Consider the following 27,209-nt stretch of genomic DNA (forward strand, 5'->3'; position numbering starts at 1 on the left):
CCCTTCTATTAAAGAGAAAAGGCCCAGCCATGGTGACTGGAATAAGAAACAGACAAAAGTAATGGTATTGACCAATGAAAACCAGGCATTGCTTTTGAATTGTGGTTCACCAGAATCATCAAAAAAAAAAAAAAACTGACCTAGACTGAATAGTTGGTATCCTCAACTTAATTTGACTGAAATTAAGGGATTTCTGTATCTCAGTGAGATGTACACCTGTAGGTAGGTATTTTGGTCAACTCCTCGTGAGCAAAGTGCTACAATTGTCTCAGGTTCGAAGAGTTTCTTCTCCAAATTGCTTTTTTCAGCTTTTTTGACAGGTGTTCAATATGATCAGGGCTCCAATGTTTTGTTCTTAGTCATTCTTGAATGTTTCTCGTGGTGTGTATTTTGGTCATTATCGAACTGGTGTACCAATGACCTGCAAATGAGACAGATTCAAGACTCTGTGCCAGACGCAGAAAAGCATCCCCAGAACATAAGCTCCTCCATGTTTCACGTCACTTCATTTTTGCTTCTGAACACAGACCTGATGCCGAACAAAGCTTCAGTTTTGTCTTAATTGACAAAGGACATTCTCCCAGAAGCTTTCTGGCTTGTGAATATGCATTTTGACAAATTCCAGTCTGGCTTTTTTCTATGATTTGCCTTCAACAGTGGAGCGCTCCTTGGTCGTCCTCTTTGGCTCAAACAGTGACAGATGGTGAAATCTGACACTGATGTACCTTGACCTTGGAGTTCACCTTGAATCTCTTTGGAAGTTGTTCAGGGATTTCAGGTTACTATTCATATTATCTGACAGTCTTGTGGGACCTATAATTCTGAATTAAATTAGCAACTTTTGTCACAGATAATTTAAGTTTGGAGATGCAGACTGACCACTTTTCTTCAGAATGACTGACTGCAAATTCAAAGATCCTGTTATATTAATGACAGGAGACATTTTAGTTAACAACTAATTTGTCCAGGCCAGTATCATTAGTTTTTATTTATTTACTTTATTTTAAATGATTCTTCATTCTTACTTTTGTCAGTTTCAATTTATTTCAGTGACCATTGTGTATTTCGGTTTTTAAAATGGAAGCATACAAAACCTTTTTGTTTGTTTGATTGTTTGGTGTGTATCTTCATCTTTATTGTAATGTATTATCAAAAAAAAGTCACGAGTGGTGTAAACAAAAGAAGAACATAATCATTATTTAAATAGCTGAATAAGATATTTATGCTCTAATAATAGATATTTTAAATCTCCCTTTTACCAAAATGTCAAATGCTTTTTGCAACAAAATCATGTCTTCACTTACTGCCTCTCAGAACATATTATAATGGAAATATTTTAATCCTTGAGGCCTTAAAATTTGCTTTGGCTTTGCAGTCAGCTGTCCTTGTTTGGCCACTTATTCGTCTCATGCCTCGGTTTAATCAAGGAGACGTCTGTCTTTAGCGACTTTTCTGCAGTCTGTACTCTGCACCTTGTTTTTCAAGGTAGAACCAAACTCTTTGCCCCTTATTTTCAAACCTACTACTGAATCAGTGTTTAATAATGCTCTCTGTGAGCTGAAGACAGGGAATTAGTGGAGCTTCTGGATGGTGTGAAGGCCACACGCAAAGTCCGAAGGTGGCAAGGCCACATTCTCTATTAAACAAATAGTCAATTAGAGATCATATTTCCCTGGCCCTAAAAAACAAAATAAACCTGCTTACCCACAGAGTTCATCCATGTCTAAGGTCACAGTGTGATGATAAACAACAGAGCCGGGTGAAAAAAGAAAAAGGTGATTCTTTTTTTCTTTTTTAGAGGGAAACAATTGAATTGTTACAGTTTATACATAAGTCATGCACTCCTCTCTTGCTGGTGGGGGATGCTCTATGAGGTATTAATGGAAAAAACAATCAAATTGGCAGGGAATAATAATTTGAGTTGATCATTTGGGTTTACGCTGTGAAAATTCCAGTGCAGACCAAAACATTTGAATGCAGTGTTTTTGTGGGATTAGCCTTGTCAACATTCAACCTCTGTTAAACTGAGTCCACCCATCCATCTTCTCCACCCACGTCATCCTGGCCAGGCTCATGAAGGGGTTAGTGAGGGGGTGGGGGTGCTGGAGCCTACCATGTCTGTCACTAACTGAGAGGCGGGGCACATCCTGGACAGGTTGCAATCCAACAGCAGGACCACACAGAGACGAGACAAACAACCCGAGCATGCTCACACTCACTCCTACAGGCAATTTAGAGTCATCAATCAACAGAACATGCATGTTTTTAGACTGTGGGAGGATGCCACAATACCCGGAAAAAAACCTTCAGGGCAAAGCTTTTTTTTTTCTGCAAGGTGACACTGCTGACCAAACAACTGAGCTGCTCACCTGAATCATCCCTTTATAATAGATTTTGTTTAAATGTATTGTAGAATATATCTCCTATTTAAATGAATCTTTAGGTATTGGAATTTATTGATTGTTATCTAAAAAAATATATACATTTTACACTTAAGTGCACGGATTAAATAGAGCTTCATGGGTTACGATGGCGACCTATATGTTTTTTTTTCTTGTTTTATTTGTGCCATCATACATTTCAACAGTTAACACCCCAGTGCTCGATTCCAAACTGACATTCACAGGGTCTGTGTCTCCCAACAGTTTGAATCCTCGGATAATTGCACAAAATGTCACGTAGTTGTTGAAAAAGTTAAAACAACATGCGGCCCACACAGCATTATGTGCAGTGACATAGAGAGTATTTCTGCCAGATTCTGAGTCATTTCCTTCAATGACAAATCGTAAACAGTGCAATTTACAGCCACCCTGCTGTGAGCTGTCACTCTGCCTCAACTGCTGCTATATCAAAATGCTTTGTAAATTAGCATCACCTGAGGCGTAAAGCGCACAGGAACTGGCTGTGGGCTTTGGCAGCAGCAGACATTAATTAGAGCAAATATGTGTCATACCCAGAAATACTATGTATTATATATTTCTACATCCGCAGCCATGTGTAACATTGACCCTTTGTTAGGTCTTGGACTCTTCTCCACTCCCACGCAGCCTTGCAGCCAACGTCTTGCTACGTGATTTCCACAGTGCCAGCCCCTTTAATTGTGCTCAATCTAGTGCTCATTCAATAATATACTAAGTGGACAATGCTTTGAACCAGTGTCAGTTTTGAGCCTTTATTAGTGTTACAACCACACAGAGGAACATTTACAATGCAATTTTCCTACCTGAGTTTGACATCTTTGAATCACATGGACAGTTTTGGCTTCTCTAACACACACGGTGGAATGAGCTCTCTCTACTCCGCAGCGATCGAAGAAATAGCATAAGAACAACAATAAATCCTCCAGAAAACAAATTAATCAATTGGCCTTTCAAGGTGCTCGGGGCATACTTATAACCTGAGTCAAAAGTGTTTTACGTCCATAGCAAAATAATCAAAGCTATTTTCTAAAATTGTAGCAAAAACACAAACCATTAAAAAGCAACTGGCATTTGACAAAAAATCTCACATTTATTGTATTTCTTAAACAAGTGTTGAACTTTACATCAGTCTTAAGTGATGAGCCCCTTATGTTTACATTTTAAAATAAAAAAAATAATAATAAAGCTACAGTACAGCATGTATACCAGTGCTGGAAAATATTCACACATGTCCCACTTATTTTTTATTTTTTTTGGAAAGCTTTTAATAAATAAAATATCCAAACTCGAGAGGAAGAACTACATTTATGATAAAAACTTTATTGTCAAAAGTTATTTTCACTTCAGTTCCAATTACCCAACACTCTGTTGTGACTGTTAAAAATATCTATTTCAATCAGGATTACACAAAAAAACTGTGCAATACAGAAATCACCTTAACTGGGTTGTTGCAGTCCCATTCTACTAAAGTAACGCCACTTTGGCAAAGTAAGATAAAGATTTTAATGAGCGATATCAACGGAATTTATTTAGCAAAAACACTGTTCACAAGTGTAAAATGTGATGATGACTCTTTGCAATTGGTTGAATCCTCTCTTTTTATAAGCCTTTACGTTCAAACGTACTATCATGGATGAAGTGTTGGAACCATAAACACACCGTATAACATATGTGCAACTTCTACACAATAGGCTCTGAAACGTTTATTTTTGCAATTAAAAGTTTTTTTTTTTTTTTTTTATATTTATGATTTCCATTGAATTTCTATTATACACTAGCAATACAACAAAATATATATTTTTAGCAGTTGTCCTTGACAACAGTTCAAGGTACGGTTGAGAAAATATAAGGCCAGGGGCTTGATTGCTAGTGGTTATACAATCCGAACTTCATAGTGACGGGGAGCGGCCAGGACCTTATATTCCTTTCCTAACAGTCTGATCAGGAACATTTAAGGAAAAATGTCCATGTCCTGGTCCACGGGTGTAACTTTGTTGTCAATAAAAAAAAGAGGAAAAAAGAAGAAAAAAAAAAGAAAAACAGACTTCAACTTAGATGTTGGGGAGTGTATGTACAAACTTTTGACAAGGAAACTGCTGATTGAATGGAGCCAGTAATGATTTTTTTTTTTTTTTTTTTTTTTCTATTTTGTATCCTTAAATTTTTCTCAAATTTTCAACAGCAGCAGCACATTTAAATACATTGTTGGCTTGTCTCTTAAAACAGAAATCTGACTCTGCATTTTATGTACAGTCTCTTAAAAAGAAAAAAAAAAAAAAAAAAAAGAAAAGAAAAAAAATCTGTTGCACTGCCATTGCTGTGCTCCGAGTCTGTTGGTCTTCTGGGAAGGTAGGAAGAGTGATGTTATTTGGGGAAGAAAGGAGATGCAGGCGGAGGAGGAGGGGGTGGGTTCAATGGTGAGCCTGTGTGACGGGGCTTCTGAGCTATCGTCAAAAATAAAACACTTCCCCTGCCTTCACTGGTATGTCCTGCAAGAGGTCAGGGTTGTGTTAGGGGAAGGGAGATTTAGGAAGGATTTAAATACATTTAAAGGCTTGTCACTAACTGCATCTGTCCTTCTCGTACGTCTCCTTCGGGGATGCAATCCTCTTTAGTAATGGGAATAATGAAACCATCGCGGCTTCCTTTGCTTATCTGGTAGTAGGCTTGGAGCTGCTGGCCGCCCCCTAAGTTAGGCATGCTCTTGTAGTAAACGTCCTCACCTTCGCTCCTCTTGGTGGGGGACAAATCCTCCACGACGTCGGGGCTGCTCTCAGGGCATGGAGAGTCTCTCAGATTAGGCATACTAGTGTACAAGGAGTCTCTGTTTGGGGACTGCAGACTATCATCTGGGTTGGTGGGTGTCAGCTCACTGACGAGGGTCTCGACTCCCCCGTTGGTCCTCACCTTCTTCTGGGGTGCGTACAGAAGCGAGTGAGTCCGCTGGGGGATGAGCGGCGCCTCCAGCTCCTGCTGATGGTGCAGCTCGAGGCCCACTGTGTCGCCCACATTGACAAAAGATGAAGCATCAGCCACAATAGCGTCATCTTCGCTGCTGTTGCTGCCGCTGCCACCCACCACCATCACCTTGGGCGGAGCCCGCTCCGTGTGGTGGTGATGGTGGTACTGCGGAGGCTGCTGGTGGTGGAGTGGATGATGTAAACTGGAGTGCTGTTGCTGTTGGTGGCTTTTGTTACAGGCACGCAGGTTGTTGTGCACTAGCTCGGAGATGATCATTTTCTCGAAGGCAGCATCATCCAGGCTGAGGCCGCAGTCCACTACCTGCACACTTTCGTCAAAGTCCCCATTGCGAAGAGAGTAGCTATTGTTAAAGTTACCATTTAGCGGTAGTGTATCCATTGCACTTGTATCCCTCATCGCATTGTTCAGTGAGTGTCCTGGAAAGAAAGAAAAACGGGAGGGGATTTTACATTAGCCAACATCGGTAAAAACAATAGCAGGAAAACTTAAGTTTAATGCTGTTTAGGATGCAGTTTCACATGGAAAACTCAAGGTAATTTAAGCCATGCCACACATTTGTTAGTTAGGCACAATCCTTAACATCTAATACAGACATGCATTATTTGCAGTGAGAAATCATTTTACTTTCTCAAATCATCATTTCAATCTTCCTTTTCATTAATTGCCCAGAAAATAAGCAGAATATTAAATGCATTAAAAATGAAAAAGATCCCAAACAACATTAAAGAATAAACTGAAACAGTAAATCACCATCACAAAACACTCAGCAAAAGTACATGTCCACAATATGAAGCCACGAACGGGCAAACGACCACAACACTCAAAGGTTTTCTAGCAACTAATAAGTTGGATGTGCTGAATTAAAGGAAAGGACAGAGATGGGTATAAATGACAGACAGAAAAGGGAAAGTAGTTACGCATTAAACATGGGACAGCCATCTTTGTTCTCACTACAAGGGGAGCCCACAAGCAGCACTCCACCATCACCACACACAGCAGGTGAAAAGACTCACTTTAGACAACTCACATCATGTCTGTCTGCTCAGGCTATCTGGTCTAAGAGCAGCTGATGTACAAAAGAAAGTAAAATGATTTGTTACAACATGATGAATCACTAGAAAGAAACAAAACAAAAAACAAACAAACAAACAAAATAATAAAAAATAAAAAAACTGTCTTAAGTGCAACTTATAAGGAGCAAGGGTTCAAGAAATCACATAGAAACGCATTAACTTGCTTTTACTTTTATGAACAAGATTCCAAAAGCTTTGTGGGGGATTCTTATTTCTTTTTCTTTTTTTTGTTGACTTTGTGTTGGAACACTTGCTGTCCATTAGTTGGCAGCTTGTGTACCCAAAGCTGGCAAAGGTCAGAGCTTGCCCACAGCCCGGCACTTGGCATCCGTCACAGTAACAGTTCCCACTGAGACCCCAGTCACAAGCAGAACAGCTCAAGAAAACACAGCCGCTGCAGAGGTCAGCCGCAGTCATGTTTGGAATTTCTCAAAGCAAGGAGGTCACGGAAAAGAAGCAGCAAGAAATACAAATGTATTTTTGCCATGATTGAAAGAGTCGAGAGAGGGATAAAAAAAACAGGTTCAGGGCGTAGGAGGCATATTAAAAGTGTGGATTTTACAGAATCTATTGCAGATAAGATGAAATGCCTTTGAAAAAAAAGGTACGAAGGGAAAACTGAACAGCTGTTGCCATGACATCTATGTGCTAATGCCAGCTAGTAAGCAATTAAGCGTGGAGACGGGTGTTGTCTGGGAAGGTGGACGTTGAGACGGCTGAGCGCCTCGTGAGGACAGATATTAAAAAAAAAAAAAAAAAACAATAAAAGAAAAAAAATCTGAGAAAAATGCTCTTTTCTGAAAAAGTAAAAAAAGAAAAACAGCAACACCTTTTTATCATATTACCAAAAAAAATCACAAGAGAGAAAAGCAGACTCGTGGGCAATCGTGACAGATGTCTCAGATTCGGAAGATGACTGCAAATGACCAATGCAAACTATTGTTTTCTTTCTGAGAGGAGTGAAATTTTGATTTTGATGTGCAATTTTGTGAACCACTTGCTCATTGAGTGTGTGCTAATGGGCTAAAATAAATCAGTGATTGTGCCAGGGTTTGGGTTGTTTTTTTTAATAAGCATGCTGAAAAAAATTTACATTTGATAGGCAAAGTTAAGTTTTACTCCCATACTTGTCTCTCTGTAGGTCACTAGAGGAAAGCACAGGGGAAAAACACAATATATGACAAAAGATGCTATTTCAGTGTCAAAACAGCACATATAAAATATAAGCACATGTAATAACAGCTTTCTCCTAACTATTTGAGTCCAGCCCTCCGTCCATGACCGCAAATAGGAAAAAGAAAACTCCTCACCTCAACTCAAATCGCCTAATAATTTCAATTAAATAATTCCTTTGCACTAGTTTGGGGCAGAGATAATAAACATGATATTCACTTGTTATGTTGTATTTCTTTCCCATCTTAATCATCATGTCTCGTTAAGAGAAACACAAGAGCATGAAGACTGAATTGAGGTGAACCACACACATCTCTGTTGTGCTTGACAGAAAGCGTGTGCTCATATGCATATTGTATGTAAACTTTGTGCCGTGTCGTGCATTTAGGAGACAGTGATTCGGATGGAAAAGCGATACGGCAGAGCTTTGCACATGGCCTGCTCTGCTATCCACTGAAGAGCCCAGGAGGGAGGCAAAGAAATAAAGTACATACAGGGAGGAAAAACAAAAATAAAAAAGCCAGATTGCAGGCAAAAGAATTAAATAAGCACACCTGGCGAGTTAAACACTGGAGCTGTGGGGGTGTTACACACGACCGTCTCAGCCAGTAAGGTGTTATAAGGGTTGTTAGTGCCTTGTGGTCGCAGAAGAGGATTTGTTAGTAGATAATTCCCGGTCATTCCTGGAGTGGCAGAGGAGGAGCAGATAAGTTTGGCAGTTAACTGAAAGTTTCATGAAGAAAGGAAATGAATAAGATATTCAGTTTGCATTTTGAGGCATGTGATGTGCACATAACGCACACTATAATCTCTAACGAGGGTGTTCATTTCAAAGCTGATGATGAAGAATACAGTTTTGAGAAGTAACCAGAGAGAAGCAAGACAGCAGCTATTTCCGCACGCACTAAAAATATTCAGCTCCTTGCTGATCCTTCATAACCTATTGGTTTTATTTTACACCACCTGTGTTTATTAATACATTCTGTCAGCATTGCCTCTCATCATTCATATTTTACTTATTATCTGAAACAAGCGTTAAAAAAAAATATCACCTTGAAATCCTTTAATTAAACGAAGGCTTCGAAACATAATTTTTTCTACCTCATGATCGCCAGAAGAATCCTTTCCAAGTTCCCAAAAAAAAAAAAATTCAATTAGGGCAAAAATTTTGCCATTATCTTCCAAAGGCTAATCTCCCTCATTTTTCTTCTGAGCTTGCAGTGTGTTTTAAGGATCTGAGGTATTTCCACTGCCATTTATCACCTCTGTTAAATGCCATCTGTCATATCGAGAAGTCTCCAGGGATGTTTTTAATGACATGGAAGTGCTTCTAGGAGATAGAGCCTTCCTTCAGTGCACTAACTCTCCAGGGTAACTGCTACACCCCGGAGTGATCAATATCCAACCTTGGCATTAACATCTCCTAGGAAAGGTTCTGCAGCAAAAAAAAAAAAAAAACCCAAAACAACTACTTTTTATATTGTTACTGATCGGCCAGTCAAAATGTGCTTCAAAACCCTAGATGTAAGGCTCTGTCTTTTGGGAGGTGACATTGGTAAGGAAAGAAAAAGAGGAGCGACAGTAGTGAGTAGCTTGGTTGAAACCCACTTTCCCCCTTGCATGCTTGGAAAGACATTTCAGAGGCGGCAGAAAGCCTAACAACGCACTAAGCACTCTGGGTCAGCCAGAGTTGAACATCATCATATTAGTGCTCAAGCTAAATAATAAATTACAGCTTTTTTATTCCCTACCTCCCTCAAAGCCCCCCTGTAAAGGGACAGAGGTTAACATGCATGCCAAGCAAGAAATTGAGTTTTGCCGCATTGAATTTGTATGGAAACAAAACATATTTACCCATTGTAGTTTGGGTTTATTTTGGTTTCACATAAGTATAAACTTTGGAGAGCCAGCGTGTTTTTAAGGAAAAAAAAAATCCATTATAAAAAAACTTGTCCCGTTTTAGACTATGACGTTGTGGCCCTGAATGACGGTGCAATATTTGAGCAAGGATTTTTGTAATCCTTAGCTGGCAGAACAGAGACGACACTGAAGGCTCCAATCTTCCCCTTCCCCCTTTTATAAACCATTTCTTCTCTTTCGTTTTAAGCTAAAGGCATTTATTGCAATTAACTGGCCCGTGTTTGGTGGTGAGATTATGAGTATTTGAAGCTGTTATATTTAGCTGGATGATGAAGTGTGTGCATAGGTGTGGAGAAAAGATGAGGTTTTAACTGACCTTGGTTAAGGGTGGAGGTGCTGTTGATGTCACCTGAGATAAAGGAGGACTCAGATTGCTTTCTTACGGTGTCATTCCACATTCTCCTTATACGACTCTGTCAGGTCAACAAGGGACAGTCATTAGGACTTTAAACAAGCCCGCTCACCTTTCAGATCATCTTTCATTTATTTCTTATGTACATACTGCAGACTATATCACTCCCCAGCTGCATATTAATATTGAGAGAGGAGAGGGCAGACCTGATATTCACTTTTTGTATACGTGCCTTTCAAGACTAATTTTCTGTAAGGCAACTTTTCAATAAGTTGAGTTCGAGTTATTGCTCCTTTGGCTAAGAAGGAGGTTATAGTAAAATAATGATGTCACCATATAATCAGAGTACATCTAGTAGTGCTGTCCACAAAGGGGAGCTACACTTTAATAAAGAAAGTGATAATGCAAACATGTCAAATGTTGCAACTGCAGCTCTCTGCAGTAACTTCCCTCTAATGCTCTTCAAGAAGTGCAATACTGTTTCTCATGCATGTGACGTTAGTGAGACAAAAAAGATAAAAGCAAGAGCTAAAGGGGTAGAACAGATGAAAAGGTACTCATGCAGCACAGCAGATGCTGGTTGTGAAATGTTGGTGTCTCTTGATCTACCTCTGAAGTCTACTGTAAAAGCTGAATGTGCATTTGCTGTACAATGCTTACATGCTAATGAAGAAAGTGCAGTACAGACGGGGGTTTTTCCAACCCGTTCAAGTTTCACGTTTTATATTTCCATCCCATCTGGATGTGGATTCAAGTCATTATTTTTCTTAAAACTGGCAAAAAACAAACAACAACTTTGCACTAAAAAAATAGACTCATCAAATCTACTTAAATTAATACAAAGAGAATTTAACTCATCTGGGAAAAAAAAGTCCTTTGAGAGTCACAAGAAACAGGTGAATTCACTTTAACATGAAACTGAAACCTAACAAAAACGTGGAAAACTTAAGCCAGTGTGAATATTTTTCATCTGTACTTTACATTCTTCTTAGCAAATGTTTAAACTTAGTGGTTCATTTCTGTGCAAATAAATGCAGCTATGTAGGAAACACTATGTTATTCTTGCATGTGGTTCTGTTTGAGTGTCAGTGTGTGTGTGGAGCTGCTGTTCTACCTGTGTACCAGAAGAATAGCGTGCGCTGGTCCGTGCAGTGGAGGTCTTTGCAGACCCGTGTGAGCTCTCAGTTGGCAGCCCGCCGCAGCAGTATGTGTGGCGGAAGCACTTGCTGTACTCTTTACGGACCTGAATGAGCAAACAGACGAGTGTTTACACAGACGCTTGCCTTTAAATATCAAACTGTGTTTTGCCTTTATATTAGCATGTGGTACAAGTTTAGAACGGCGTAAAGCGTCTTTCACCTTGAGGAACAAAGAAAACGTTACGTTTCAGAATTTCAGCAATGCAGCTGAAGAAAAACTTACTTTTTTCTGAAGAAGGCAGTGGAATATGAAGATGAACATTCCTTGGAAGGTGTTGAATATGGTGAAAAGGTACGCCATGACAATCGAGGCCTCGCTGATGAAGAACAGGCCAAAGGACCATGTTAGACCCAGGAGACACAGCAGGGCAAACGCTCCCATCACCCAGGATCTATGGGACAGCACAAGCACAGGAGAAAAACACAAGAAAGAAGCTAATTAACATTAGGGACATTCAGCATCGACTGGGATTATTCACTTTTAAATAAATCATCTAGAAATATTCTTAAAGAAGTAAACCAGGTGAAAAGAAGAAAAAAAACCCATTCCACTCTAATAATCCCGAACACTGTCGTCCTCACCCCTCCCTCCACACACACTCTCAACTCAGACTCGTGCACAACTCCTGCCTTCAGACACGCAAGAACGAGCCAGTGTTCTGTAGACAACGTTGTATGTACTACCAAGCAGATAGCACAGTATTTTTAAGATAAATCTTAAAAAGCACAAAAGTTTTAACTCTGCATTTGAACGTATGTGTTATCAGAACAGAAAAAAAAGGCAGATGTGAAGAGAGTTCAAGGAAAATTTTAAACATTGTGTGTCAAGGCCCCACGGAGCGTTCACACACCAACGGCAGGCACAGTTCAATGCTCAAACACACAATAACCACAACACTGGTAAAAATGGTGAAAGTGACCGGTCACGAGGACAGTGGATGAAAAGCTTATGGGCTTAAATTTAGGGGATGATGAGCTGGCAAAAGAACGAAAGAGAGGGAAAAAAATCATGACAAATAAAGGAAGGAGTAAAGAATAAACTATTAGCTGAAAACGAGACTTCTACATGTTCTTACTTGATAAACTGTTTATTATCTTCATAACTAGAGAGCATGATAGGCAGGAGAAGAAAAACATAATTAGATCAGAGCGCAGAACAGTGTGGGTTAGTTGGCACTATCTTCAACTTTGATCCAAGGGAAATCACGGGAGGCAATAAAATTAAAGGTTTAACAAGAACTGAGAGTCGAATATTTGTTGTTGATTATTAAATTACAAAATTCTCTTTATACTGAGGCATTTGCTCAGAGCACATTGTCTGTGGTTGATTTTGCACTTGTGGTGCTGATGAGTGGGTGGTGTTGTGTGGGTAAAATTACCAGAGGTGCATAGTAAAAGCTTACCCAGGCAAATCTGTATTATAGTAGCCGTCACAAACGCGATAATTACTGGTGTGGATCGCAGAACAGAGAAAAAGGAAGTGGATGAGAGGAGAAAAGAAAGGAGAGGGTGTGCGTTAACTTTGCCTTCACATGCAACATGCAATGATCTTTGAGCTAAATTGACTCAAAGAGCAAACCCTGGCACAAGAACACAAAGAAAATGACCACAAGAAAACAGCTATTAGTACACATTGTATTTTGTCAGCATAAACAAGCTCAAATTAAACAATAAAAAAAAATCAACACCAATCGAGAAGCCACAGAGCTCTGTAAATATGGTCTCTTGTGGTTTCCTTGATAAGGGAGATGTCTATCGCAAACCCAGAAGCCTGAAAAAGCCCTTCTCTGACTGGTTTTGCTGTTTCTGGATTTACCACTAAGCTTTTGTACATATTCATTACGGAAAATGGAAAATAAAAACCACAGCACTGCACAAAATAGTGGCAATTTGAAGATTCACTTCAATAAAAAAAATTCAGTAACACTGCAAACTAGTGTTACTGCCGCAACAGACAAGATCATACAACCCTAAATGAAAGCGGTCCTAAATTTCAGAAGTAGCGAAGAACAACATGGACTGTTTTATTGAGAGGAGTGTTATAATAAATGGCTTTACTTTAATAAAGACAGAACTACAAAGTGTTGGGGGTGAAAAGTCTCCTCTACAGTGGGATGCTCAGGTGGGACGCTGGATTATGACTCGTTGTCTTTTTTTCAACTGTCTTCAAATAAATACTGGTATCAATACAAAAAAACAATGAATAAAAAAAGAAACCTTTGACCTGGTCTGGGGGTAAATATGCATTGCAACTCGATTGCACCACACGCTTCTGAGAACTAACAGCGCGTAGTTAAGCTGCAGCCCTAGAAGCGGTGTGTCATGCCGATGCAGTTCTGCCAATGCAGAAAGTGGTTTGAAGCTAAACACTAAAGCATGAAAAGCAGCTCATAAAGTACATATAGACATTACGACAGTTAAGTCAGTCATGCCAGAGGTGTGACTCAAAAACCGTGATACAGTTCAGTCAATACAATATAATATCTCAATCAAATGATCATTTTGAGGCTGGGGATAGACAGTAAAAAAATAAAAAATAATAATTAATAGAAATTAAAATTAAAAAAACAATCCTTTGGGTACAAAAAATGTAATCATAGTAATTTGTGACTTTCTTAAATGAAGGGAAATTAAAATCCAATACCAGAAGTGTTAAAGAACCGTATATATATTTATTAAGGAAGTGGCAGAAAAGCACCTGTGTTAAATTACACATACAAAGAAAAAACCTGGGGGTTCAGCAGATGATGCTTCACTGTTTACTTACTTAATATTCTCCAGGCGGCTAGAGTCCGGTTTCAGGGTGGTAGAGTGCTTTACCATTTTGTACATTGTGATCACCAGGAAGATGAGATTGAGCTGTCAAAACAGAGTAATGGCAGTGTTAATACATGAAGATGTAAGACTCAAGATAGAGCAGACAGAGGGAAAAAAACTGTTAATTTGCCTATAAGTATTAAAAGCGGAGAGCCTTCAACTCTCTGCATGTCCACAGACTAATCCAATAAACATCTATCGTTCCAGCTACCATCAGACAGGCCGACTGGCGCCAAATTTAGTGTCATTCTATATCAATAAGAGCATGGAAATGCATTAAAATCCATCACTGTGAAAAAAAAAACAAAAAAACAGCCACACAGCAGCAGTCTGGCGATGTCAGAGGGGAATGAAAAGTAGCAGGAGAAATAAGAGAGCCTCGTGTTGTACAAAACAACTGCATATCATTTTATGCACATACTGAAATATTATAAGGTGGAACCGGCAACAAAAGGCTGCAGGGAACATGGTGTATTTTGTTCCATTCTCTGGTGAGTTCTGATGAAAACAGTGAAAGAGAAAGAGAAAGAGGGGAGCGGGATCACGTTTGCTTATTTTAATGTATTAAATCTTAAGGGTGAGGGGGGCACATACCAGCTTGAGACGAGGACACGATGCGCTGTATTTCTGAGCCACATTTATTTGGTACCTTAAAAATCAATAGTGTGATTTAGAGGCACAAAGGCTGGATGGTCCAGCAAGGGGTCCCCTCCGAATAATTTACTTCAAAAACATTTATTCTGTGGCAAACTAGTCCCTGACACAGCACGTACAAGCACTCGTGGCAGATGTACCAAACTGTGTTTGCACTGCAAGCCAGCCATGTATAAGTAATGTCAAGGAACTTCTGAGGAAGAAAAATTGAGATGTGCGTCTCCAATGGAGCATATCAAAGGATCAAACAAACACAACAAAAGAGATGAAAACAAAAACGCATGCAAAAAAAGAAACAACAACAAACATTTACAATGAGAAAAGGTTGTTTTTTTTTTCCAAGTGTAGCCCCACAGATGGTGGATTTCAGTGGCATTGTATTATTTTTAGAATGCCAGAAAGAAAAATGGAGACGGATTGCCGGTACGAGGGACCTTTGTGAGCTGGACTCAGACCGCAGCTATTCACTCTTGAGGAGAAATTTCTCAGTGTTCGGGTACACATTGTTGTCAAAAGACTGCCTGTGATCAATACATCACCCCCTCCACGCGCAATCAACTCATGGAGCAGCATGCTGTGAGACAGACTCTAAAAGCAAGGGATCACTGCAGAAAGAAAGCAAGTAAGAAAGAAAGAAAGGAAGAAGGTGGGGCGGGGAATCGAGATCCTGCTTTTATATCATAGAAACTGTTTTGTTTTGCACCTATCAGCCATTATTTCAGTCACCCGTCTGCATGAGTCAGACAGTTTTGGGAGGAGGGGGGGGGGCTTTCACACATGGAGTGGTGACATGGATCCAATGAGACAGAGGAGCGGGACACAGCACTTTAAAGTAACCTAGCAGCATGGCACATGTTCCCACCCCCACTGACATGCTTTCGCAGCCCTTCCCGGGGGATCCCTCCTGCTAGAGCGGAGCTGCCTCGCTTCTATCCTTCACTCTGTCTCTGAATCATCACTGCAAGCCATGCAGAAGCACCTCGCCTCACTGGGGCCGAGGAGAAAGCTTTTTCTGAAGTGGACTGTGTGTGTACACACTGAACTCTAAATGAACTAGTGGGGATAAAATATTAAAGGTGCAGATGGAGCTGTCCTGATGACAAGAACTGCTCATGATGTGTCATGATCCAAGAGGCCTCGTGTTGAAGCTATCTCAAGCATACTAATGGTTCCCCCCACCACTCATTACTTACATGTTCCCCTTTCATGGAGCTAATACCTCCTGTGTCCAGAGACAAGCAACCACTGCCTAACAACACAGACCTAAATGCCTGTCCCCCTAGCTGTGGTTTTCAGTCACTATTTAGGAGCTATTTTTGCAGAATTTAATAATATTAATAATAATAAAAAGAAACTATGACTACCAAAAGTCAAAACAAACTTCATATAAGCTCCACACATAAATCAAGCAGCAAAGCACAGTTTCTTTTGCTCATGAGCATTGCTTCCGTCCCTTCTCTCATTGACAAGGACAAAGCCAATTTGTTGAGAAACCAGGGTCACGGATGATGTAGACAAACCTTGCTCCTGCATGCTCCCCTGAGATGCCCCTTTCTACAGTGCTTTGTCTTTTTCCAGACAGTTGTTGCATAGTACCAGAGGAGCAGCGTGCTAAGCCTGATACCGTGCAACAAAACCTCATTCCTGTCACACATTAGCTCTGCAACAATACATTAGCTCCTCACAGGGTCAGGATTCTATCTCTCCGGTCATCACCGCTGGGATCCTGATCATCATTTCCACTGCAGACATATTTTTCATGCAAATTACTACGAGAGTAACACTCAATTGGAAAACAATGAGGGTCCAATTTAGGGAAAAAGAAGCATATTCCTATGTGGCTGACAGAGCATTTGCTGAGGCAGGAGGAAATGTGTTTGCTTTAATACAATGTTAGCTTTTCTTCAATTATAAGCTCACACGTTTAAAGCAGTTGTGGAGACGGAAGAAAAAAAAGACATGAAAATAAGAAAGAGTCATTTCAGCATTTACTCAAAGGTGTCCCAATCCAAAGCAGGCCTCTGTCAGGTCTTCCGTGCACTTCCTTACCCATTTTTAAATGCAACACGAGAGGTAACATTTCTCTGAGAAAAAATGTTAAATGCAGTCCACTGAGCAGATTTGTATTTTATTTATTTTGCAACCACACAAAGTACGGTACTGAAGCAATGCTTTGAAAGCTCCTTGCAGTCTGGAACTTGCAACCCCTGCCCACTTCTCTCTAGCATATTTTCAGAATCAGCTTGATGTTCAACATAGGTTACTGCATCTGTAGATACTGTAACAGCCATTAGGCCCTATAATGACTACAGTGCTGAACAAATACCACCCAACCCCTCCTTGGACGGGACCAAGATGAGTCTGCAGAGCTCCCTCGTCCGTAGGTGTGCACAAGGGCAAAGCAATACGTAGTGTGGTAGGCTGAGAGGATATATGTGAGGGATACCACATGCCATTTCCTTTTTTCATGTGCAGGGAAGTCAGACTCCCCGAGGTCTCATTCTTCTGAGCCTCTCTGATGGAGCAGGAGATAATAATGTCATGACCGGTAAATAATTGCATGCCTCGATGGGACATATGTCAATATGATATGCTATGGTCCTTCACCTTTGATGGTCCTTGACCAAACACAGAGGTGCATTTGATTTTCTTTTCCCTGACACTGCCATCTGCTATTTACTGAAGGCACACAAACACCTGGGGTAGCGGATGCGGAAAAGGATATAAAGGTTAACAAACTTAAGCATCATCAGCGTGCCGCAAAATTACCAAATTGACAAAATCTTTTGTAGTTTGTTTCTTTTGTCACTGTGTCAAAAAACAAATAAAAAATGGTTGATTGATTTTCATTAAGTGATGTCACTTCGTTCAAATATGAAGTCGAAGTATGCAATCAAGTCTGGATGCTTGTCACGCAGAGAGGAGCGCAAAGAATTGTTGGATACCTCGAAATGTGTCTTTGGAGCAGGATTAATCTGTCATCACTGAAGAGACGAGGGGCAAAAAAAAAAAAATCCTGCTGACTTTTTCCTTCAGTTCAACCATCTCACTTCTCCCCTTATCTTCCTCCTGCATCTCTTTCATCCCACACTCGCAGTCCCCTCCGCACTCTGTCAGTCTCACTTTTCAAAGAAAAATAAAAGAGCTTACCATGATGATAAAAGTGACAGGTCCTATAAAACTCCATATGAAATGATTGTCCACACTTAGCCAGCACCTATGATTTAAAGAAAAACAAAAAAGAAACACACATACTTCAGCTTCAGGCAGCACATTTCTAAAAGGAATAATGCTCTACTGCAACAGACAAATACAAATGGATTTGAAAATAATGTATGGTTACTTGAGGTGAAACTATTTAATGTGTAAACTGTAGTTCTAGTATCAATATCCAACTCGGGGCGTTTTCACATGTTGAACATAAATACATTTGTACAAAACAGAGGAAACAGCCCCGTGTAGTCTCTCTTAACAGCCCGGTCTAGCCTGTGATATGGTCATTAATCTATGTAAAAGGCTTCTTCTGCACAGTACTCTTCTCTTTAAAAGAGCATTTACAAACAAGAGGTCACAGGAGGGTCTTTCAGCAGACAAGCATTAATGTATCTGCACCCTCTGGTGAAACCACAGTGTTGGGCCTGTCAGCCACTTTCAAATGACATAAAAAATTGAACAGCTGCCCATCGCTGGCAAAAAAAAAAGAAAAAAAAAAGAGCTCAAATGTTTTGGTCTAGTCTCCAGGGATGCACATAAGGTGCTGGCAGAGATGATGAATTGATTTCTTTTCAAAATCGGTCACACATAGACACAGCAGGTAAGCTCACACAGTGGATCATCCAGCATGTCAGCTCTGCAATTTCAAGAATGTGTTTGGAGAGCTGCACTCACGCTTTCTCGGTCCCGTAGCTCCTGTAGTCAATAGCTGCAGACACGCCAACCACGATGGCAGGGAAGAGGTACCCTGACACATAGAAGTATTTTTTCCGCGAGTATTCACTCTCGAACACCTCCACGAGCATAAGATAGAGCTGGACTCCCTCAAGACACATCCATGAGAAGGCAGCCAGAAAGAAGAAGTGCAAGATCCCCGCAATGATCGCGCATCCAATCTAAGACAGAATGAAAACCGATTTAAGCAACGAACGGGGGAATCAAGGACAGACAAAATACAGATGCACTTTTCATGAAATGGTACGTTTTATTAGATTAACTTGTCGAATGACAATAATTTAAACATGACAAGCAGTATCTCTATTGTGGTTTCTTTACTGAAAACTGTACATCAAATACCCCCATATTTTATTAAAACCCATTGAAAAAATGACATTCAACATTTCTGGTTTTCTCATTCAGCAGAACATATATCAGTGAGACTGATGAAAAACGTTAATGAATGTTCATTTACCACATGGGCCCTGACTATGCACAGGCTTACTTTTCCATTAGAACAGCAGAAATTGAAATGTCATGTGCATTGTGCGGTTAGGATTAGTAGAGTTGAACACGTGGCTCAGAACTAGAGGCTTTGATTCCTAGCTGTATGCAGAAAAATGCTTTTGTATTTCTAAAGATTGAAGGGAAATGTGGGTTAAAAAAAAAAAAAAGTCATGATGATAGCAGGCTCAGCCATGGCAACAGTGGCTTAAATGAAACAGGAAAAAAGGACCTGTCAAATGGTAGACATGTCTCCTTAGTACTCTGTATTAATGGTGCTGTCCTACTCATGTCATCCCGGGGACAAGAAGGGAAGGTTACAAACAAACAACACTTAAAGTCTCATCAGTTTCTAACTAAAAAGGGTCTTTTTTTCTTTGGGAGAGGATAAAGTGAGATGGATGAGTCAGAACCGAATCAAAGAGGTCGTGAAGTCGTTCCAGCTCACCCTGGGTTCTGTCATGTCGATACCAATCAGGAATATTAACTCTGCAATGAAGAGATTTATGCACAAGTTCTTGTGGATGGTGTTGCGATCGCTCTGCAGGCCACGGAAGAAACAAAAGGTGAAGATGCAGATGGTGAGGCAGACGAGAGAAACCACAATGCCGACGCGAGTGATGACGGTGAGGAGCAGCTCGTGATGATCTCTTACGCTCCCCTGGAAAAAAAAAAAAAGAAAAGAAAAAAAGATTACAGATGAATGATCAGTTAAAATACATTTGTGAAGAGAACCTAAGTATTGCAATAGGTTTCTTTCAGAACTCTTTGCAAAAAGATGAAAGGATGGGATAAGCCCCCAAAAAGGTGCTATATTTTCACTTCTGCATGCCTTTAATGTATCCTTTAGGTCAAGCCAGTTTATAACTCTTTTCTTAGCTTATTTTTTATTTTTAGGTGCAGGATCTGTTTCAGTTCAATTGAGTTTTACACTATAATAAAGAGCTGAAGCAAGAAACTGATCACTGAAGTCTTCCAACAAAGAACTGAGAACCGATCATGTCCTAAATACTTGAGGAAAAAAAAGAACAAAACTGAAATGAATAAAACGATGGTAACATACGGATATTTCCCGGTGTGCCATGAGGATGGCAAAGTTGGTGAGATGGATGCACGAGCAGGTGGTGTGAGTTTTGTTGGAGTTCAGGAGTTTGCAGCCTTGGGTGGACCAGTAACCCATCATACTCCTCTCTGAGTAATTCCAGAAGGAGCAATTGGCGTTGAAGTAGTGCTCCATCTGCAGATAACAAGAGATATGGTTAAGAGTCCAAATAATTGACTTCCTAAAATTGAAGCACATGTAGAACACAGAGGCCATTTACCCCCTACTCATACAAAGTATTTTTTGCACCGATATGGAGGAGGATTTTTCACTTCACAGCTCTTATGAAGCAATTCATATGTTGTATCTCATTTAGCATGCGCTTGCCAAATCTACCAAAGCATGGCTGAGTATACAAGGCCTTAATAACTGAGAGGCATAATTGTTTGACGGCACGTCTTTGGAAATGCACAGTTTCTCTGATAAAAAAAAACTGAGCCATGCATGGCCCTCTGGGAACTCTAGTGACAACTTTAAAAGACGAAACATAATTGGTGCTCCAGTAATTTCATCCTAGATTGTTGGGCTAATCTAGTTAATTTTCCCCACTATAAAAGAAAATGGGTATCATTTATATCTCAATGTTGATTAAAGAATTAGTTTTCATTAAGAATTCACTTAGGTTCTAAAGACTCCTTTAATTTGGTGTTCAATGACTTAAATAAAGTGCCGACTGACCTAGCAAGGCATTTACAATTCAAATAGCAGATCTCTGTCTACTCTGGCTGTTTCCGTCTGCTGTTTCCTAATATGACCGTTTCATTCATTTCTGCAGGGAGGCTTACGTCAATGTGCTCCAGGGTGAAAATCACCGGGTCGTTAATGAACACGCGGCTGGACTCTTTGTTGATTGAGGCAGCGATGATGTCAGAATTGACAGCCACTGACACGTTGCGGCCATAAGCCTCGTTGGCCATCTTGATGGTGGCGTTTTCTGTACTGAGGAACTGGCTAAGATTTTTGTACAGCACAAAGACCAGCTTGGCATGTCCTGCGGGGAAAAACATGTCTTTACAAAAGGGGAAACGTGTGGCTTCCATAGTAATTTGGACCATGCATGCAATAAAAAAGAAGAAAAGGGACAAAATATGCAACTAAAGAAGTGTTAAAGTGCTGAAAAAAACTTAAACAAATGACCAACATATACAAGGTAAGATGAAAATAGAAAAGAAAGTCTCATCGTTTTATCATGGAAACAACGTTTTGGGCCAGATCACATCATACGTTTCCACAGTTAGTTCATCCTCTTTTTTTCAGCTTACCATTTCGAGTGGCGAGCTTAACAGTGTTGGCCGTCAGCTGGATTGAGACCCCGTTCTTGCTAGATTGTGGAAATTTAAAGTCCTGGACCTGGCCATCCGTGCTCAGTACATACACGTCCAGGACTGCCGGGGCGCAGAGAGGTAGAAGATTGGTTATAAAATAAAAATGAGGAAAAAGCAGAAAGGGATATGGGTTTGTAAAGCCTCTGACTCAGATTTTGAAAAAAAATCAAAAAGAGAATATTGATACCAGAGATTTTTTTTCTCTTTAAGACATTTTGACACAGTGTTGCAGTTTACAGACCAGAGAACACATGAACGTGTCATGTGAGCACTGAATCTTGGTGAGAGTGAGATGTACAATAAAAACGTCAATCACAAAGTGATTGTTTTGTCCCAGTGAAGCTATAACTAATATGAATAAAGCAGTGAAACACAGAAAGGGAGAGAGCGAGAGAGAGAGAGAGAAAAAACCTTCCTTCTGTGCTCTAAGAATTCAGATGAAAACAAATGAAGAAAGGAATAGAAGGATGGAGATAAACAATGTACTTCTTCTGACTCCACAGAGGGCTAATGTTCACATTAATGTATAGAGTTACAGGGTCTAGACACATACATTTATAAAGTAGGCCTGCACAATCAGAGAATCCAGTCTGTTTAATTGTTTGGTATTCATCACTTTGTCAGTAAGCGACTCGTTAAACCTAATATGCGCTGTTTTTCTGTTCCCCCGAGGTTTAAACATTTATTATGAAAACAAAGTCGCTTTTTTTTTTTTTACGAGGCGGCCTTGCTTTCCTATCACAGGAGCGCCTCTTTCATTGAACTGAAGGTAATCAAATTAACTGAGCTTGCCGTGACTGCGAAGGCTCGTCATCTGCTCACCTCTGCTTTACTTACTTATGTTTTCTGCAGGGACTTTGACAATGGCAGGTTCCATTAGGTTGTCAGCGAGGACAAAAGCGCCTTCTTCCAGAGTGTCCAGTAACATGGTGGCTGCGTGGGTTTGCTCTGTGCTGTTCATGTCCTGCCAGGACTTCAGGGCCTCTGGGCGCAGAAGGTTGTCGACCGTGTCCACTATGGCCTGTGTCAAACCACACAACGCAGACAAACAAACAAATAAAAAGGCAAAAAGGTTTGAGCCACTCAGAAACAATCATTTGTTTGCAAGCATAAGCAGCAACGTGCAGACACAATGAATGAATTAATGAATGAACTGCACAACCAAATACAAACCATTTATGTATTTTTTTTTTTATTGTTAACAAAACTAACAAAATCTACTGAATCAGGAAAGTAGTGTAATGACCATGAAGGCAGAGGGAGATGAACAGGTGCATCACTGATGATGGGGATTCAGTGTCTTTTTTCAAGGACGATGCAGTTTGAGCTGCGGCGCGCTGAGACTATCGGGCCCGCCTGATAACAGGATATTAAGAGATGGCCTGATGAAAGTACCAAAGGCTGTTCTCAATTAAAATTTTTCTAATTGCAGATCTCATTGTACAACTGTACAATCATTCATTAAGTCACCCTGCAAAAAGCACAAAAAAAAGGTCAGGGAAATGTGAGCGATATGTCAAACTGTTAAGACTCTATCCTGACTGCAACCCCCCCACCCCCGCGCGCGCCTCAAGGTTCAGGGAAGACGGGGTATAAATGTGGAATGAGGTCCAGACAATGCAAGGTAATTTCAGGAAATGATCAAATCAATGTTTCTAATCAGGCGATCGATGCCAGTGACGTCTGGTGGAAGGGGTGGGGTGGGCCGGGGGGCGGGGCAGCTAATGCGATGTTGTGTCAAGTATGGCGGATGTCAGATACTGCTGATTTGACAAGCCCTGTGCCAGATCCTCTCATGCTGCCATTAGTCCAATAAATGTTGTAATTTACATCGACACGAGTTCTCCGACAGTGTCACCATCCCCAGATTCAAATACAGCGATTGTGGCATTAGAAAGTAAAAGGACTATGTGACATGAGAGGATGTGGGGAATTACATGTTTTATCTATTGTGTTTATTTATTTATTTATTTCTTGCTTTCTGCACTTGTCTGTGGACTAGCTAATTAGCCTGATCCATTTTAATTCCCTCCCAAAGGAGAAATCTCAAATGAGGGGGTAGAAGTTGGGGACAGGTAGAGGACAGTGATGTCCCTGGTACCCAAAGAAGAATAAACGAGACCAAAACATTTTGAATTGCAAGCCTTAGGGGGGAAAAAACAGGAAAGATAAAAAATATATATCTTGTTTGGCCTGCAGCAATCCCATTAGCCAGACATAGCTACAGATCTGAACCTTATTAAATAATAAAAAAAAGATCTAAAACCTGTGTCCTTGTGCAACAACAACCACTGCTTTTACCTTACATGCAGTGAAAGGTCAGGTGAAGACCTCGGTTAGTGAAAAAAAATGCATCTGGAAGGGTGAATTCAGGAGTGTTGTTGTAGCGAGCTCTCACAAAAAGCCAAAACACATTCAACAAAGCAGTACGTCCTCCATCAGATGAATAATGAGGGACGTACAAACAGGATGTTTGCTTGAGTTGTGGTGTTTTGCATCCAGGCGTGCATAGAGAATGCAGAATGAATGACAAAATACATCATATTGTAGCTGTGAAAGCATAAGGGAGAAAGCAACACAGAGAGACATTGAAAAAAATAAAAATAAAAAATAAAAAAGAGCCACATCACTAATTGGAGAGACCGTCTCTTTGTCTTAGGGCTCTTTGAAGGCAGCTGTGGCTGTGTGGCGAGCAGTTACTGAGAAAAGCAGAGAGCACAGGGGAGGAGGGAATACATGACGGTGCATAAGGTGCATGCTGCTGGGCTTGGGCTGGACGCATACGGGTGTGTAGGAAGAGATGCAACAGCAGCAAGCAGAGTGGACAGAAGCATTGCTTCAGTACCTTCATGTATGCTCTGCATGTCCTTTCTCGCTTTTGAAGCTTGGTTTTTTTTTGTATTAGAAAAGGAGAAAAACAGATTAAAAAATAGAGACAGGTAATTTGCATACGTTTATAAGTTGTGTGCCAGATGTAAAAACTCAAATACAGTAAATGATCCGACTAGGGACTTGTGGCTGTGGATAATACCCATGACATGCCGTGTTTTCTTTTCCCACTACATACAAAGCCATATTATGGCCACTGCAATTAATTACAATTACTGCCATGAAATATAGATACTTGCTACATGTCAGGAATTTAAGTCATTAAAACAGCTATTCTGTTTTTGTTAAATTAAATCAACAACCTCTCTTCCGTTAATTTTAAGTCCAAGCAGCTTCCGTGAAATGGAATAACGTAATGTGATTCATAACTTGTTTAATGAAGGTATCTTGTCAATGATGATCCAAAGTCATGTGAACTCTGGAGTACTTCAGAAAAAAATAATTGATTTAAAGAAACAAACAAAGATGGATTGACTGTGTTCCTGCTGGCATTGCTTTCTGGTGGTTGTCACTACCTTATTGAAGCTCCGTCCTGGAGAATCCTTCTCACTGGGTCTGAGCTCCTGCAACTGAGCATCCAGGATGTCCACCAGCTGCTCCATGAGGCGCACTGAGGAACTAACATCCCCAGCAAAGATAGGGCCTTTCGTGTGCCTGGCTAACTCGTTGGCCAAGTTAGCCGCATTTTCACCGCTGCGGATCTGCAGGATGAGAGAGTGGGTGTTTGGTGACAAAGTAGAGCAGAAGGACTTTTCTTGGGGTTTCTTTTCAGCCCTGTTTCCAGAACCAACACATCAATGAGCCCTTGCAAAAGCGGCTAATTTAATATCACAAACACGAGTCCTTCTTCAAAGGCTTTGCTCAGTTCATCTCGTTCTCAGAGTCATAACTGAGCACCAAGACGCTGGAGAATGCTGACAATTTCAGAGTGACTTTTCACCAGTAAAATATTTTCTGTTTTGGATCCAAAAGAGATGAACAAGCAGATCTATAATGTTTACCCTAACCCCAACCCATTTTTTCTTTTTTTTTGTTTTTTGCATCAGAAAACAAACATTTGATTGCTTCTCAACTCTTATGCAGTTTGTAGAGTATTTCTGAACACAACCACATACGGCAGATCAGTCCTCTTTTTCAGATCACAGGTTCTGTTCTCAGGTTAATCTGACCCACATTTGTTGTCACCTGTTCAGTGGTGCTAAGACTAACTCGGAGTGGCTCCAGTGTTTTAAATGAACACATCTGAAGAAGAACCGTGAGGTGAAGCTCAAACAACACAAACCTTCTGGGCCACTTGGTTGACCCAGTGGGAGGTGCAGTTGCTGAGATCAGGGCCTTTTGGGTGCCAGTCCCCGGTGGAAAGAACACATAAATAAGAGGCTGTGCCTGGCAGGGAAAACAAGGAAAGAATAGTCAAGATCCATCAAGTCAAACCATTTTCTTTTTCTTATCATCAGGCCATTAACAGGACAAAAAAGGACCAGAGCAGAGAGGAAATAAATAAACTGTACTGTATGTACACAGGCATTTAAAATTCATAAATGTAAAGGGTACATAAATTGTGTGCAAAGATATACTATTCAGGACATATTTTTTTTCCTTTTTCATTTGGTTTCCCACTGAGAAAATTGTGGACAATTTACACTGAAATTGTTGAATCCAGCAAACTCCAAACACCAATCACCAGTTTCATTCACGTAAAAATTGTCTGGAGATATTTTGGAATACCTCGTCTGTTTTTGCTATGAAGTGGCAGCAATTTTTTTATTTTTTTTTCCTCTCCTAATCAGCTCCTTGTCTGATGAAGTCTGAGCACGATTTCGCAAACAATCGAAAAAGGAATGAATGTCTCCATGCGCGCTTGAGGGGAAACAAGTCAGCCTGCTTCTCTCCAACACAACCGTCACACATTGCTTAATCAAGTTTCATCGAGTTACACAGCTAAAATCAACACCATAATAAATTGTTTTCATTGATTCCCTGACACAAGTGCTCTTTGTAGATAAAAATATCCTGCTATGTGAGAATATCAGTCAGATCTAACAAACTCAGGGATGTTCTCCTGAGATGCTTGGGGTCATATTAAACACAGCGAGCACATGGCCCTGAGGTGAGCAGCCCTGTTTACCTCGCGTTCCCTTTGGACAAGGTCGCTCCACAAGCATGCCCCTCTGGGTCTGAGGCCACATTATGTCTCTTCTCTCAGTGGCTTTGCAGAAGCGCTCAGGTAAAGGGAAGGACTCCAGGGGAGGAGGAGACGTAGTCTGTGGAATCATCGGAGGTTGCTTGGGCGCTCCCCCGCTGCCCACTTTGAGCCCTGTTGTGGTAGTATTGGCCACACCCCAGCGGCCTGTGGTCGTCGTAGCAACAGTTGTAGTTCTCTGAGACGGAGTGGATGTGGGGACTTCCGACAGCGTAGGGGCTGTTTAAACAGAGCGGGTAAAAGAAGGATTATAATTTGATGGAGCCCTGACATGTCATGTGTGCAGCTCAGTGAAGAAAACATCATCGCTGCCATGATTTATGGCATCTGCTTCTCAGCGGCCCACATGCAGCTTATAAACACACAATGCAGCTCTGTGAATAAAAATAACAACCCAATGCTACGATTACTTGTGGTTTTTCAGTGGGGTCAGCTCATTAGCGTCGTAGCCCCTGTCGCGCATAATATTATACATTTTTTGAGAATAAAAAAGCAGGGTGTGAAAGCTTGACCCATCTGATGAGTTGATGTCCTGTCTTACTAACCCATAAGATTTATTCCCTTAAAAATAGCTTCAGTCCTGTGCTTCTGTATCCAAATGCCATTTTTTTTTGTAAATTGCTGCTAAGTACTTGATGCAACAAGTGTATTTGCTTTCCCTTTGAC

General features: G+C 40.6%; 1 protein-coding gene across 34 annotated transcripts in view; it reads right to left on the minus strand.

Annotated features, from left to right (window-relative positions):
* Positions 1 to 3,156: 3,156 nt before the first annotated feature.
* Positions 3,157 to 27,209, minus strand: part of adgrl2a (adhesion G protein-coupled receptor L2a) — a 91,928-nt gene continuing 67,875 nt past the window's right edge. For 4 of the 34 annotated variants that reach the window (XM_061738398.1, XM_061738394.1, XM_061738392.1 and 1 more), the window contains 20 exons: positions 26,469 to 26,762; positions 25,623 to 25,726; positions 24,856 to 25,041; positions 24,297 to 24,335; positions 22,289 to 22,472; positions 21,389 to 21,511; positions 20,912 to 21,117; positions 20,088 to 20,261; positions 19,473 to 19,685; positions 18,479 to 18,699; positions 17,741 to 17,807; positions 13,887 to 13,978; positions 12,523 to 12,567; positions 12,196 to 12,222; positions 11,343 to 11,511; positions 11,035 to 11,163; positions 9,885 to 9,981; positions 8,203 to 8,331; positions 7,603 to 7,620; positions 3,157 to 5,818 (listed from right to left, as the gene is read on the minus strand). In XM_061738398.1, coding sequence (XP_061594382.1) covers positions 4,968 to 5,818; positions 7,603 to 7,620; positions 8,203 to 8,331; positions 9,885 to 9,981; positions 11,035 to 11,163; positions 11,343 to 11,511; positions 12,196 to 12,222; positions 12,523 to 12,567; positions 13,887 to 13,978; positions 17,741 to 17,807; positions 18,479 to 18,699; positions 19,473 to 19,685; positions 20,088 to 20,261; positions 20,912 to 21,117; positions 21,389 to 21,511; positions 22,289 to 22,472; positions 24,297 to 24,335; positions 24,856 to 25,041; positions 25,623 to 25,726; positions 26,469 to 26,762 — 3,368 coding nt within the window. In that variant the 3' untranslated portion in view covers positions 3,157 to 4,967. Of the gene's footprint in view, positions 5,819 to 6,415; positions 6,469 to 7,568; positions 7,621 to 8,202; positions 8,332 to 9,884; positions 9,982 to 11,034; positions 11,164 to 11,342; positions 11,512 to 12,195; positions 12,223 to 12,522; positions 12,568 to 13,886; positions 13,979 to 17,740; positions 17,808 to 18,478; positions 18,700 to 19,472; positions 19,686 to 20,087; positions 20,262 to 20,911; positions 21,118 to 21,388; positions 21,512 to 22,288; positions 22,473 to 24,296; positions 24,336 to 24,855; positions 25,042 to 25,622; positions 25,727 to 26,468; positions 26,763 to 27,209 lie in introns of those variants that run through there. The other 30 variants (XM_061738429.1, XM_061738405.1, XM_061738399.1 and 27 more) reach the window with 25 other exon arrangements.

This window comes from Cololabis saira, chromosome 13 (assembly GCF_033807715.1).
Source record: "Cololabis saira isolate AMF1-May2022 chromosome 13, fColSai1.1, whole genome shotgun sequence".
NCBI classification, from domain to species: domain Eukaryota; kingdom Metazoa; phylum Chordata; class Actinopteri; order Beloniformes; family Belonidae; genus Cololabis; species Cololabis saira.